The 16,058-nt window shown below is 40.4% G+C and overlaps 1 protein-coding gene across 2 annotated transcripts in view; it reads left to right on the top strand.

The window, feature by feature from the left end:
- COL9A1 (collagen type IX alpha 1 chain) overlaps nt 1-11,579 on the top strand; it is a 93,126-nt gene extending 81,547 nt beyond the window's left edge. For both annotated transcript variants that reach the window (XM_053381240.1, XM_053381241.1), the window contains exons 33-38: nt 905-937; nt 2,996-3,142; nt 3,319-3,373; nt 5,311-5,499; nt 8,699-8,776; nt 10,409-11,579. In XM_053381240.1, the coding sequence (XP_053237215.1) occupies nt 905-937; nt 2,996-3,142; nt 3,319-3,373; nt 5,311-5,499; nt 8,699-8,776; nt 10,409-10,590 (684 nt within the window). In that variant the 3' untranslated portion in view covers nt 10,591-11,579. The remainder of the gene's footprint in view (nt 1-904; nt 938-2,995; nt 3,143-3,318; nt 3,374-5,310; nt 5,500-8,698; nt 8,777-10,408) is intronic.
- The last annotated feature ends 4,479 nt before the right edge of the window (nt 11,580-16,058 follow it).

Here is a 16,058-nt window from a genome sequence, read left to right as displayed (position 1 = left end):
TTCTACACACTCAGCTTTAAAACTGGCAGGTGTTGTTTCATATATAACACAGACAAATGGGTCATGCAACTTACTGTTGAAAGAGCTGCACATTCCACATGAACGAAAAAAGATAGCTCTGTAGACATTTGGGTAATATTATTGCATTCCTATATACACTCTCTAGGAAATTAAGTTCCGCTGAACTCAACAGGGCTTATTCCTGAGTAGAAACTCAAAGGATTACACATTAGAGGAATACAAAATGTGATCTGATTGCTTTGCCTATTGCTCGACATTGGACACTCGCAGAGCAAATGCCGCCACATCTGACTACTTTGGATCAGTCTAGTGAGGCAGATAAGCCTCTGAGAACATTTTACCCACTTGTGTTCTCAGCTCTTCCTACCCCCATGCAACTTGACATTGTTGTGCCATATCAGAGGCAGGGCGCAGCCATTAGCGATGTAGTTACAGCTCAGAGGCAGTTTTAGAGTAGTACAATGTGTGGCCCTGCAGATGTTGCTGGACTCCAGCTCCTAGCAGACCCAGCCAGGATGGCCTTTAGTCAGGGATGATGGGAGTTGTGATCCAACAACATTTGGAGGGTAACAGGTTCGCCATCTCCACTCCAGAACATACTGAATCTTGAATGAGGCATCGAAATGTTCAACTACAGATAGTACCACTTTCATGAACAAAACCCCTCATTTTTTTAAAGAAGCCTTTTTAAAAAACAACAAAAAGCCCTTTTCATCCTTTTACATTGCTTCTGTAAGTCTATGTTTTAAGTACACCATGAGGTTTCCATTCCTTTTAAGAGTGATAACATTTCTTAAAATATTTAGAAAATAGTGCAATATTCATTTTATTTAAAACTGCTTGCGCGTGTGCCATCCTGACACAATTCATCTTGTTTTGTTAGGGCGACATGGGTTTGCCAGGCCCTAAAGGATCTGTAAGTATGATGAACTGCATTGTTACAGAAAATCAAAACCTTAATAAATCAGCAGAATATTTCAAACAAGGGGGTGGTTATTTAGCTCCGCAAATGGAGCTTCAATATTTAGTTCCCCAAGCAAGGAAGTTAAGGCAAATGTGATCCATCACTCATCGTTTTTATTCTAATGCTGTGGATTACTAGAGGGTTTCTTAGAGTGACAAATTCCACCTCTCAGTGTGTGGAGATGGAGGAGTTTGTGTGTTTCTGCGAAGAGGGGCAAATGAATGAGTCGGTGCGGAACTTCCCAGTGGTTGAGTAGAGCAATCCTTGTGAACTTAAATTTTTATACAAGTCATAATCCAGAGTTGAATATCTTCTATGCTTCTCACACAGAAAAAAAGTCATTCAATCAGGATGTAGAATTTGGCTGCTTAGTATCTAAACCCACCCCCTCCTTTTACCAGAAGTAATTCCATAGCTTTCATCCATGCTGACAGAGATTGGCAGAGGCCATGTTCAAACAATCCTATCTTGGTTTCCTAAGCCATGCCACAGAGGTGAACCCCATGCACTTAATGCAGCCACTTTGCTTCTCCTTCCACATAAGCTGCAAAACAAGGAAGTCTTCAGTTAACCATCTGAACTGAGAAATCCTATTTAATGTCTTCCAGACAATCCAGGGATATCTTAATGATGTCCCAATAACCTGCCTTGTTTGGAAGCCATTTTCTGGTTCAGACTTAAATCGTAAACAGTACTGAACTGGAGTCATCCTGACTTGCTTACCTACCCAAAGGGAGGAGTGAAGCACCTTAGTGATGTTAGTTAATGATGCACCTTTGGTCACAGAGCAGCTTGCCCAGAATCTCTTGCTATCTGAAAAGATGCAGCTTTGGCTATTGGTGGGCTGTGTGGACCTTGGACATGAACATAAACGTGCCTACTTTTAAATAGGTTTTATTTCAAAATGATTGTGTGATTATCCCACTGTCTCAGTGATTCCTCAATGAAGTAATACAGAATACTATAAAAAGGAGTCTGCCAGCCCACAGTATGCTAATGGGGGTCTTATGTAAAGTTTGGAATGCATTGATTGGAGAATATATAGGGTGCACTGAAATCTTGCAAATTAAAGTTCACCCCCAACTTCTTCAGTTTCCATATCCACCCAATAGATCATTGCAAGATCCTTACCGCTTTTGTTATCATCCCAGGGTTGAAAAGTTCTGCAGCTAGTAACATTGGCGCCATAGTTTTCTGTTTGTCTGAGAAGAGAAGTAGTTGCGATTAGTTTTCCCCTGCAGTGGTTTAGAGGCAGCCGTTTGCAAACACTTGTGTTACCAATTTCTAGCTTATCTAATATTTATTTCCTCTGCAGTTATATTTATAGAATACAAAAATGGGGGGGGGGATCTTAAAAGCACTTGTAGTTTATGGCCTCCTTGGTAGTTAAGCTGTTTTTTAAATATTTAATATATTCATAGGATTTGTGCAAAGGCAAAAGTTTAGAATTGCTTCAGGGATTCATATTGCTTAAGTAATGTATCACAGTGGAGGTGCCTGTGGGGAAAAGAGAAAGCAAATGCCACTTGCTATGCAGCAGACTCTTCCCTATGTGTTTATTTACTGCAGTGCATAAAAATGGTCCTCCTCTAAAAGAGATCAGGCTCCGCCACCAAAAATAAAGGCAAACTCAAATCTACGGTCCCACATAAGGTTTGTTAAGTCTTTCCTCTTCAGTTGAAATTGCCAAATCTAGCAGGGGACCTTGTTCAGAATGTCAGGGTGCCATGGCAGCCATGTTAAAAAAAAGAATATATATATATATATATATATATATATATATCTCCATCTTCATTTTACTGAGCAGCCTTCCCAAGCACCGTGCCATCATTCAACAAAGGACAAATCTGCAAACGTCAACTCCTAATTTTCCACTATGAATGTTGTGGGAGCCTGAGGAAGTACATGCAGCAGTTTACTGCTGTATTGAGATACCTGGAACAGTGTGGAAGAGTAGCTCACTCTGCAAAAAAGAAAGAAAGAAATCTGTTCACTTCCTGCCATCTTTAGGTTGGGAATCCTGGTGAACCTGGGTCACGCGGGCCTGAAGGAAGTCGTGGTTTGCCCGGGATAGAAGGATTACGTGGGCCCCCTGGACCTCGTGGTTTGCAAGGCCAACAAGGTGCAACCGGCCTGCCTGGCAGCCAGGGCCCAGCTGTAAGTAAGATATCCTTTTGCATGGCTATTTCTGTCACTGCAAGATTTATGAATGGGCTTGCAATCAAAATTGCAGGTGGCAATCTATTGCAGATCCCTGCAATCTGCTGGGACCATCTAAATTTTTTGCTGGATGCAATTCTGCCCACTGTTTACAGAATGCTTTTTTGTTTCAGGGCAGAGAGCCAACCGATGCACACATTAAGCAGGTTTGCATGAGAGTTCTGCAAGGTAAATAAACCACGTTTCTGTTTGTGAACTCTGAATATGAGTTTTTTCAACCAAACACTAAACTTCATGGAGGCAGCTTCAGGCCCTCAAGAGTTTGCATTTACTGTGTCGCCTGCTTTTCTCCTAGCAGCACATGCTTTGGTGGCTGGTTGGCTGGAACCTCTGCTGATTTGGGGTGGAAAAGAACTGATATTGGAAGTTTTTGGGTGGCGGGTTGTCTTGTGTGGTGGTGTTGGTTTTTGTTCTTACTGAAGATTCCCATTCAGAAAGAACAGTGTTCCAAGTCAATGGATCGGCGCCAACTTTTTATAGGGAATAAATGTTTAGATGTAGCTGTTGGCATGATTCTGGGCAGCAGGACAGGAAGGCACAGCACCCAGTCAAAAAGAGGGCAAGGGTGGGCAGAAGCTCCTGCATTCTCCACGACATTTTTCTCCTTTAACATGAAGGCTATTTTGGCCACAAGCAAAGCCATCAAAGGCAGCCTTTGCCAACCCAAAGCCCTCCAGATGATAACTCCCACCAGCCTCTGCCAGTACAACTGCTATTTCAATGCTATTGCTATAATTAACATGGATCACCAGCAATTCAAGCAAGATCATTTAGTTGCACTTTGTGGTGCTCAAGAAGTTGCTTTTGTAAAGCCTTAAAAATAAGGTTGTAAGTGTCCAAAGTATGATGTGTCAGATAGACTGCGGTAGGACTCAGCTCCCGAATTGCAGACTTTGACATAGGATAAAACATGCTAAAGTATGGGCAGCTAATGAGAACTGTGTTCCGTCAGTCATCCGTGCGTGTAAACATTGCAATAGCATTGATTTGATACTTGTTTTATAATTTGCTGTATTTGTAGCTTTGAATTTATTGCGTCTGTGTCGGGGCGGAGGAAATCTGTGCCCTGCTGACAGTGGCTGCTGCTGAGGTCCTCTGGGATGTTGCACTGCTGTATTTCAGCAGTTTAAGAGGCATTATTGCACTCTGTGATTTAATTTGAGGCCTTCTCAACACAACTGCTATTTTTTAAAACTGCCCAACAGGGTATATTATTAGTTTCCACTTCAGATTTAGCTTCGCTATGAAGATAAATGTTCCCATCTCCTTTTATCAAGTTTAGAATGTCCCTATAGGGAAGGGCTGCGGCTCAGTGGTAGAACACATGTCTTGCATGAGAAGATTCAATCCCTGGCATTTCCAGTAGGGCTGGGAAAGATTTGAGCAGCTGCTGGTCAGTGTAGACAGTGCTAAGCTAGGCGGAATAATGCTCTGACTTGGTATAGGCAGCTTTCTATGTTCTTTGAACATTAGGTTATGTGAGGCCAATTGTGGTGGATTTGAAGGCTATCTGAGGATTCAGCAGCTGAAGTGTTGCATTTGCAGCAAAATGGGGAGGGGGGACTACTGGAAACATCATGCCATATCCCAAGCAAAAAATAAATTAAAAATGCATCTTTCACAGTGTCAGTGTGTGGCCGATACGTTATCACAGAACTTTTCAGATGGGGAATTAAAACAAATTATCATGCAAGGGATTCAGTTTCCTTTCTGCTCACCGCTCATAACCTTTCTACCTGCATATTTGTGGCAGATGCATGCTAAATGCCCCCCTCTCTATCTCCTTGTCATGGAAATCTTCTGCTCCCAGTTTTTAGGAAGTATTTAAACCAAGGAATTGCCACATCTAATATAAAACCTAATATCAGAAACTTCTTTGAAGTCTGCTGGGTCTCATCAGAATTGTAAGAACCGCCTCTTTATTTATTCATTAAAAAGCCAATAGGCACCTAGTCCTCATGGTTGCATGGGTTTGAAAATGTTGCTTTTTATGAAAAGGGTGATGAGTTAAAAAAAAAAGCAACCACCAAGAAATCCAGATATACTATAAATGATTAGATTAAACTTAGTTTGTAATTTATCTTCATTTCTCCCCCATTTAACAGAGCAACTGGCTCAACTGGCTGCCAGTCTTCGGAGGCCGGAGTTTGGCGCTCCAGGCCTCCCAGGCCGTCCTGGGCCACCGGGTTCCCCTGGGCCACCTGGAGACAATGGCTTCCCAGGGCAGCTTGGGCTTCGGGGACTGCCTGGCCTTAAGGGTCCTCCTGGAGACATTGGGCTGAAAGGCCCCAAAGGTAAGAGACCAATGCATGCTTACCTGGGAGCATCGCTCCTTGAAGTCAACGGGACTCAACCACAAGGAAACATGTATAAGAGAAGGCTGCTCAGTGCTAGGATTGCATATAAAACACACTAAAGCTATTTGCTTTGGTGTGATCATTACTACATGCAGTTTAATGGAAGTTTGTCTACATTAATGGATCTGTCACATACAACCGATACATATCGATTCAGCTTTGTTCATGTTCCTGGCTTTGATGCCAGAAATCATTGTTTCTTTCTAATTTTCGTTCCAGGAAAGAGTACAAGCAAATTTCTTCTTTTTCCCATTACTGACCTCAGTATGTAACACAGCAAGCACCCCTAACACACTGTGTTCTTAATTTCTGTGTTTCCCCTGTGACTTCTGTCTGCACACTCCCCTTCTTGAGATTTCATTCTCTGCTCTTCTTTTTCTTGGTCAGTCCAATTCTACCAGATGCCTTTGTACTACTTACTATCTCTAATGAACCAGTTGGGAGTCCCATGAGTAACTGAAATAGGCAGAAGGCATTGCCTCCATCTACTCCAGAGTGCTGCTGCAGAAGGGTACCTGGGCCTGCTGGAGCATCATGCAAGAGAGGCCAAGTTGGATATTGTTTGAGGCAGGTGGAAGTTGTGGCAGATTTCTGCTGGAACCAGATCAGGGCAATCGTTGCCTCAGGTCTTGCGACACACGATGCTTGCTTACATCAATTCCCATTAAAATAAATGGGCTGTACAGTTGTGTAACTAGCTGCAGCCATGATCGTTTTAGCTTCCTGTTTCTGAGCTGAATAACCCGACTCGGGTTATTTACTACTTTTTTTTCCATAGTGGCAAAGAAAGAACTGAGATCACATAGGCTATATGCACCATAATCCTCTGCACATTCACCTGGAAGGGAGCAATGCTGAGTCCATTGGCATTTATTCCCTGTTAAGTGTGCACAGGCTTTGCAGCCTTGGCAATAGAAACAGACCTCCCCCTCACCTTTCATTGTTGCATTCAGAACACTCTCCAGTCCCTTTATGCAGAATTTTATTTCACTTCTCTTCCCAGGCTGATTGTGCTCGTTTCCCATTAAAAACATAGAGCACATTCATCCTTTGAATGTAAAGTTTCTCATCTGAAACTTCTTGCTAAGCATCAATATGACATCAGGCTACACAGGGTTGGGATTACACCAGTGTGGCATTTTAGCAAGGTTTGCATGCATTCTCTGGCCCACTGCTAACTTGACACTTAAGCATATGGATCTAACGGTGTCTGGGAACATCACCTACTCTAGTGATGCCATTAGCCCTAGGGCTTTTGTCACTAAAGGGCACATTTGCAAACCTCTGAATAGAGCAAAAGGTGTTGGGAGATTCTCTTTTAAAAAAATGTGTTTTGAGAAGCCCTTTGGCTTAGTCCCCTATATTGAACTTCGCTCCGAATCACAAATTGCAGAGGACCACTATGCAAGAAAACCACTTTTCAATACTGTAGTTAAACTGGAGATCTGCTAATTTAATGTCTCATCTTTGTTCTCCTTTGACTGAGCCACAAAGCAAGGAATGACTTGCACCTGCCTCTCCCCAACCCTCTGTCAAAAAATAAGTGACAAAATGCCAAAAATGAATGAAAAGAAATCACATCACTGGTCGTAAAGCAGTTTCTGCTTAAGGCCGTATTTTATTTTGGGTTTGTAACAGCAACCTTTAATATTTAACTTATTTTGTAGCTGTGAGATGCTTTATTTTCCCTTGCCTTGAAAGCATCCCCCCCACCCTCAACTGCTTTTTGCGTGCTTTTACCCAGTTATAGACAGTAAACTGCTCCATAGGCAAACCTGGCTACTGTAGTTTTGTGAGGTAGGCTAGGGGTTTTGAACAGAGCAACTCACCTTTGCAGGAAAGACATGACAAATAAACCGCTACAGAACCAGTTTTAGGTGTGCAGCAGTGCCTTTGTAGAATGATGAGCCATAGTTTGTTGAGTGCGGATAGGACTGTGCTCATGGGTAGCCAACGGTCTAGAACCAGCACCGAGTTTAATTTGGCCTGCCACTGTGAACTTTTCTAAAGTGATTAGAGCACTGGAATGCCAGACTGGGGATAAATGGACCTGGAAATAACAATTCAGGCTGCTGGCTCAACAGGAACAAAGATCTGTTTGAGCACAGTAACCGTGTGCCTTGGTCTTTGCATTCCAAGAGCAGAGGTGGCTGAAAGAGGACAAAGGAAGTGAAATTAACAAAGCTTAGATGAAAAGAACTTGATCTCTGGCAACCTAATAATTACTTTGGGACACAGTAATCAGCACCTGGAAGAACCCACATACATCTAAATGTGGTGGAACAGGGGATGACTCTGCAGAATGAATAAGAACGGAATGCTAAAAGCTGCTAATTATGCTGCATAAAAGGGGGGAGAAGGCAAAGCTTCCCAGCAATCTGGTTTCCAGAGCCAGCACACATTAGGATGCAGCAAGTTGTGATGCCTATAACAAAATATGATACAATGGTGTCCCATCAACATTGCTGCCAATAGCTATTACAAAATGTCAAACTCTGGGCAGTTCCCCAGAATCGGGCCATGAAAAGGGGAAAACCTGAGGTAGAAATAAATTGTGATGACCTCAGAGAAGGTGCACAGCAAAGAGGCCTCCACTTTATTTGCCACCAAGGTGAACACGCCAGACAGAAAACTCCCTAGGGTGGCAAACTGGTCTCTGGTTGCCAGCATTGCATAGTGCAGGTGATCTTTCAAGTTAGTAATTTCAGAAGAAGCCTACTGTTTACAGTGTAACTATTCCTGTTTGTTTTTTTAAATGCTTAACAACCCAAATTTTACACCCAGGCATGTGATCCACTCTCGTGTAGTGATGTGATGCAGAAAGGGAAGAAGGGGGTGGGGCAAGATTAGTGGGAACAAAAAATGAGCTATAGAAGGGCAAAGTCCCTGCTTGGAAATTGGATCTGTAATGTGTGAATGTGGAGATAGCAGTCATTCTAACTGTGGGGGGGATTTAGTAGTGGGAAGCTATCCTGAAGGACATACGTATTTAGTTTAACTGAATCTGCTCTTCTCTAAATCTCTGTTATTGCTTGAGCTGCAGATGATTGTCCTGTCCACTGATTTTAAGTGTCTCTGTGTGTGCAGAATGTTTCTTCATGCAGATTGCACATAATATTCTATTAATACGTTTTAGGTGAAACAGGTGAAAAGGGGGAGAGAGGATTCCCAGGTCGGGGACCCAAAGGCTTGCCAGGCACAACAGGACTCCCAGGTAAATACCCAATTTTGCTTCTAGGATAGGGGTGGGGAACCAACAGCCCCACCTCCCCAGATACTGTTGGACTCCATCTCCTGTCAGCCCCAGCCAGCGGTCAAGTATGAGGGGAGTTGGAGCCCAGTGGCACCCAGCAGGCTACAGATTCCCCACCCCCACCTGTGCTCTAGGAAATTCAAGAAGTGCTTGTGCAGCTGTGCATGAAATGCTATATTTAACAACCCTGGAAATGTGGGTGTCTGTCTGCAAGGGAGTGAATGCTTAATTACTAGGATATGCATACAAATGCCCCCCCACCCCATGTCTCAATTCCTTTCACCCTTCTTTTTTGGTAATGCTGTGATCTCCATGATCAAGGCAGGCAGTGCATCCCCTTGAAACTAGCAGCTCAGCTTCCAAATTATGGCTTCTCAAATGGTCTTCTGTGCCACTGTTTGTTACATCTTCAAAACTGTATGGGAAGCTCTCAATTGACTCATTAATAAAAGCCAGCCTGCAACTCAGAAAGCCACAGAATAAAATTTTAGAATCAAGTTCCATAGACCTAATACTGCCAACATTGCAGGGTATGGTAAAATAGTACAAGGTCGGGATCGAGAACACAATGATTAAGTTAAAAATAGCAAGTTGGCTTCCAGAATATATGGCATGCTTAAGGATTTGCAAATCCTTTCGATCTGATTTTGGTTGCAGGACTCTTTAAAATTTAGCTTGCTGTATTACTGTACCAATATGAAGCACTGCAGAATGAGAAACCCTTGCTTATAAATGCAACACAAGTGCCCTCTAGTGGCAACTAGAGGTAACTATGACACAAATAATTTGCCATATTAAAAGTATGGATTGCAACTTTTAAGGACTGTGTATTTATATGAATTGCATATACTTCTATAAATTCATTCAAACTATTACTATTCGTGATACACAAAACTTTTCAAGTTGCCTTGATTTCTTAACAATCTCATCCCTCTTCCACAATATTACGTTTTCCATGAACAAGATTTCTTTCCAATACTACTATGCAGTCTCAAAAGCAGGCAGCTCGAGGGAAATTCGGCCTTAATGCTCTGCCAAGGAAGGGCAAGACCCTGTGATTTTTGCAAACGCAATCTCTGCCCATCAGATTGAACATGGTTGAAGTAGATGGCCTAGTTTACTTGAAGGCAATTTTGGAAACAATTTTTTTATTCAGGGGCCATAGCCCCCCCCCCCGAACATGCCTTGAACACATAAGTTCCCCATTCAAATCCCCAGCATTACTAGAACTAGGAAAAATCTCTTCCCAAGAAAAAAGTCACTGTCAGCATAAAGCAGTTCCTTATGTTTCTCCAGACAAACTTACCCCAGATATCTAATGCCAATGTGTTTTCAGTATATTGCTGGCTTTTTTTTTAACGTTTCTAATAGTTGTTTCATTTGCTTTTAATGAATAATTCTATTGTTTTATCCTTTTGTGAACCAAAGAAAGGGAAACTTAAATGCCAGATTAGGGTCTTCTCCTTTGGATGAGGAGTTTCTGTTTTGTACTGTATTGGAAGCCAATATTCCATGAGACACGTGGTTCAGGCTGGTGAATATAGACATGCACACTGAACTCTCCTGATCCATGTGCTGCATCTCCCTCCGCAGGAGAACCAGGCAAACCCAGCTATGGAACCGATGGGCGAGATGGCGACAGAGGCCCACCTGGAGCAGGTGGCCTACCGGGCATTCCTGGGCCTCCGGGACCCCCTGGCCCTCCTGGTTACTGTGAGCCATCAGCCTGCACTGTGCAAGCAGGACTACGAGCGGACAATGTGAAAGGGCCGTGAAAAGTGCAAAAGTTTGTGACGTGAGTGTTTGGCAACAATGTACTATCTGCACATATATTTGACAACAGAGAGAAAACAGCAGAAGAGATGCATATAGTAAAAACGTAAGGGAATTCCTCTATCCAAGGCTTGACAAGACTTTGCATGCACTGGTTGTCCCCTCTTCAACCTGTACAAACAGGTACATGGCAACTAATTTTTTTAAAGTGATACCTGATGGCTTTTCTTTTTTATCATGGTGAAAGGCCGCTGTGTCTTTTTAAAGACACCTTCCCCAAATACTATTATTATTTCTTTCTCCTCTTTGTATTGTACTGTATTACAGCATCAGAGAGAATGATGTAATTCAGTTGCCTTTATCCAAGGCATCTGTAAAATTGTGGTTGTTTGCATTCACCTTTTCCCATGTAGCTTCCTCTAATTTCAAATACACAGACATGGCCGCCATACGAAAACATGTGAAATGCTTTTGCACACTGAGAAGGGTGTGAATGCCATGTTACCCGTAATATATCATGTGAAGAAACTGCTACATATAGAAATTTTAATTTTCTGTTCCAACATGTATTGAATTCTGTTGAAAGCAACACTGTTGCCAACTCCACCACGTGTCTGAAATTAAACAAAGAGGCTAAAAAGTCACTGGTAAAGGAATCTAAATCTTTGGAAACAGTGAAGATTCATAGCCAAATTTATTTATTTTAAATGATCTGAAGTCACATCTCTGGTTGTATAAAAGTTGAAATAAATAATGTTTTTTAACCCCTTTGCATTTTTTTTTGTATGAATGGTAAACACAAATAAAACAAAGGAGGTAAGCTTTCTTAGAAAAGTCCCATTATATGTTTGGATAACATTTCATTTCTCAAGGAAACAAAGTGCATTGTATGAATCAGTCTACTGTGTAAATTTGTTTTACAATTTTTTATATATTCTTTGATCTGTCATCTTGAAAGACAAAAATAAAAGTGCCCTTATTTTAATCTTCATTACTTCCCCTTCTCTATTTTGCACTTAGAATTTTTCAGAAAAGGAGAACTTCTTTCAGGGAACCATCATACTGTTCTTCCAATCCCATTTTTAATCCATTTCTCCTAGCAGCCTGCCTTAGGAAATGGTGGCTATATCCACACTAGGACATTAATGTGCATGTGGGTCACGATTTCCATGTGCGCATTTATGTTTTCACTGTGTTTTCCATCTGCACTAGTGGGCAGTGTTTGGTGGGATGTATTCACACTGTGTGGTGTTGTCACCTCCGTTCAGTTAGTACTTTCCTACCCGCAAGTAGTGCCAGAAACCTGAGGACCGTTGTAGCTGTGCACGCAGGCACAGTATTTGTTTATTACTGCATGTGTGCAGCTTTTCAAGTTTAAATTTCAATACAAGTTAAAATTACGATTTTCGATCTACCAGATTTGCACAAAAGAGCACTTTAAAAAAAAGGAAAAAGATGAAGTGTTGCTTCAAGACAGGCAAGGATTTGAAAGCTGTTCACATGAAAGACTGTTCCTTCCTTTCATCATCAAGTTGCTACTTACATGTAAAGAAGCATAAATTAAATTTGGCAGCAATAGTCCATGGGAGAGAATGCTTAGACTGTATTAGACTGTATTCCTATGCATTGTTACTTCCAAGTGCTATTCAGACCAATTTACTTTATTTCCATTTTGATGGCATGTCAGGTTCAAGATGAAAATAGGAAGAAAAGCAACCCTAACGTCATGCTTAGATCAATTAAGTTTTATTTTAACCATAGCAATAGCGCAGAAATAAACAATGAAATTATCTGACAAGAGAAATAAAACTGTTTTTACAAATCCAGTAACATAAAACAAATGTACAAGGAGGAAAATGCAAAGTCCATCAAAAATGCATAAAACAGAATTTGGTTAAAATTCTGGGAGGAAATCCACACATTTATAATGTGGCTTTAAATAAAAACATAACTACCTGTTTACAATTATAGATACACAAGAAACATACCTGATAGTATCAGGCTCACTTCAATTCAAAATTCATTTAAGACTAAAGGGACCAAGTAGATAAAATAATCTGCTTAGCATGTGCAAACAGCTGTACTTTCCATTTGTGGGCAAGATGCCAACAGAACCTTATAGACAGGTTTTGAAGACTAGTGCTTAGTTATTCAGAAATGAAAGGCAACAATAAAACAAACTTCCACAATTGAAATAGTTGAAAAAAAGTATTGACAAAGTAAAATTCAGAAAACCATTTAAATGCATTTGCTTTTCATTAGATAAATCTGACAACGGACAGAGCTTACATTCTACGACAGAAGTGGGCTTACGCCCACTAAAATATTTTTTTGAGTATATTTAACTCTGTTAGAATGTGGCGTTCATGTTCGTTCTCCTAGATTGTGTACATGGATTTGGTCTATTTATATATAACATCTTACCTTGCAGTTAAAGATTACACTTGAAGGCTTTTCAGCTAATCTGGAAATCTGCACCATTATCATAATGACTTGAAGTTCTGTTAATGGCGATCAGATGTGCTGAAAACTAGCTTTGACTATCTAGAAAACATTTGCATACCTTAAATAAAAGGAAGATTTAGGACAAAGGGAGAAGGGAATAAAATGTCCTCTTATTAATCCCTGAAACCAAATACACTTTTTATACAAAAATACTGATATTAAAATGTTAATATCAAAGATAAATAGGCTACACCTTCCACATAATTTACAAAACAAGTTTATTTCTGCAAAAAGGAAAGAGACTTCTTCCCAAATGACATGTGACACAATGTGGGAGGGAAGAAGAGCAGTTCAGCACGATCCCTGCGAGGATCCCCTCCAGCTTGCGCCAAGTTGCGGGCCTGATATGGGCTACCTGTGGTTTCATTACCTACGAGCTACATTATAAACAAGTTGAATCATAAATTGTGATTATGTCACAGTCGTTGGTGGAAGAAGAAGCAATGCAACTGAGAATTATCCAGCCAAAGTTAAGCACAGTCAAGCCCCATGAATTCCAATGCTGAAAAACAGTGGGACTTCAAAGTGGTGGTGGTGGTGGGTGGGGAAACTTTGCCTGAATTGTTCCCTGTATTCATCAAATAAAATAAAATATATATTTTTAAGACCAATAAAGAAAAAGAAATCTATTAAACTTAAGGACACAAAAATGGAAACTTAGTGCACTATATAGAAATAAACTTTTCACCATTTGTAGAATTCAATCCTTATTTAAGTGAAATGCACAAACAAAAATGTGCTTCATGCCACCAAGTGGACTTTAGAGGTATAGCACAGACCCTGAAGAACTCTGCAAAATTTTAACATTAACTAACCTACAGTAGCTTTACAAACCCAAATACTTCTAAACACAGCATTTGTTAAAGAGAATTCGGAAGCAATCCTAATGAATTTTGCGTCAATGGAACTTTTAAAATAATCTGATGCGAAGAATAAAAACACATCTCATTGTATTCTACGTATTACTTATACCACTAAACCAAAATACTTTATTGTAGCTTCTCTAACATTCCTACCATTTTGAGAGCTTTTTCTAGAGACAAGACCGTGTAACTGTTCAGAAAAATTGTGCAAGGCTATGCACTAAGCTATGCCACCAAACCTGGGTCATGACCAACAGTTTAACGTAAAGCAGGAACAAAGATACAGGTGAGAGGCAAATCATTATGGGCTTTGCGCAAAACGTTTTGGCCACGTTCATCAATGGGCTCAGAAGAAAGGCAAAATATTATGGAACGCCTAGAACCCTCATCCCCAGGTAATCCATTTTAAATCACTAGATTGCAACTATGCACCTGACCCAATAAGGCACAATTGGGTTGACTCAATTGTTGCTTGCTTGCTTGCTTCTCCTTCATTGGACAGTGAACTGGATCAAAGTCTGAAATGTTGCACACTGTATGACTGGTAGCCAGAAAGAAGTTTTGCATGAGCAAAGGATCTTCTCTTACAGATAGATAATAGGCTTGTGCAAGGCACCATGATGGGAACATGCACCACTGAAATAATACATGCAGTAGCCTTCAGGTCTGCACACAGTATTCCTTCTCCAGAGATATTCTTGTGTAAATAGTAAACAGATGATTAGATGTTAGAGGTGGGGGAAGAAAAGGGGACACTGAATGCAGTCTCCCGCTCTACAGTACAGCGTCTGACTCCATCAGAGTGGATGACCAGGCTGATTTTTATTCACTAGTGTTTGCATGGAGTAGGAGTACTGTGCAAAGTGTTTCTCAGTTTTAAAAACCACTTTCGTAACCAATAGGGAAGGACTTGCAAGCATAAACTTGTTGCTGAACATGGATTCCATTTGCGGGACTTGGCTGACAGTGTTCCATTCTATTTTGATTACTCATTGCATTCAATAGTTCCAGGAGCAAGAGAATTTTCTTACTGTGTTATTTGATTCGTTTGCGTGTGTGTGTGTTTGTATGTGGTATTTGCTGTTTAAGTTTGCTGATATTCATATATAAAATTGTTAGAGAAAATATCATTAGAACAGGAATACGGAAATAAGGGTTTAACTTAAAATAACAAACAGAAGTTGCAAATGTTTGGTTTCTGGCACACACAAGATAAAACAGGAAAAAACCACGGAGTGCTCATTTCAAGACACCATTCGCCTCGATTAAAATAGAATAGCTACAGAGTTATTCCTGATTTGTTGCATTTAGCTATAAATACAGAATATGCTCCACATCTGAAAAAGTGAGTGAAGACACTAGAAGAACAAAATACACTATTTCATATACCAAAAAAAAGTTTTGTTAATGCTTTTCAAAAAAGGAAAGCATTAAAGACAAGAAAAATGATTCAAAGTGATCTGAACGATCCAAATTAACTATTAAAATCATTAACAAGTTGGAAAGCTTTTTCCAAGTACTTAGACACAAACAAAACTATAAACAATGTGAATTAAAAATATTTCCCCCCAAAATATATAAATGTTCCTGACAAATTCAAGTAAAGTAACCTCTAAATAATACTGCCAGGTACCTTATCAAAATTTTAGTTCAACTAGCTAAAACCCAAAATATACACACAGCACCAAACAATATATCAACTGAGCTGCTCTGATTACCTTTCCAAATCAGAGCCTTTCTACTTAATCTAATTAAATACAACTCGATATTTTTGTTATCTTTTAAAGCAAAGTCTAAAAGAAATTCTAAATTTAAAATACTGAGACTTTTTCAGCAAAATTTGGAATCGCTGGAGAAGTTCATATAAGACAGAAGTGACAACCTGAACAGGAAAAATGCTCCTGCCAAACAATATATCTGTCCTGCAGTACATGCAACTGTACTGAAAACAAACAGAATAAACCCAGCACCCCCATCAAAATAGTGTTGATGTGACTGCATTCTTTTAAAGCAGGGGCTTGCTGAAGCTCAGTTTAGACCAAATTTTATTTCCAGGGAATTTAACAATTTTGAGCATATCTTCCACACTTCAGCTGTCTTAA

This window comes from Podarcis raffonei, chromosome 3 (genome assembly GCF_027172205.1).
Source record: "Podarcis raffonei isolate rPodRaf1 chromosome 3, rPodRaf1.pri, whole genome shotgun sequence".
Classification (NCBI taxonomy): Eukaryota; Metazoa; Chordata; class Lepidosauria; order Squamata; family Lacertidae; genus Podarcis; species Podarcis raffonei.
This window is presented reverse-complemented; position numbering and strand designations above follow the sequence as displayed.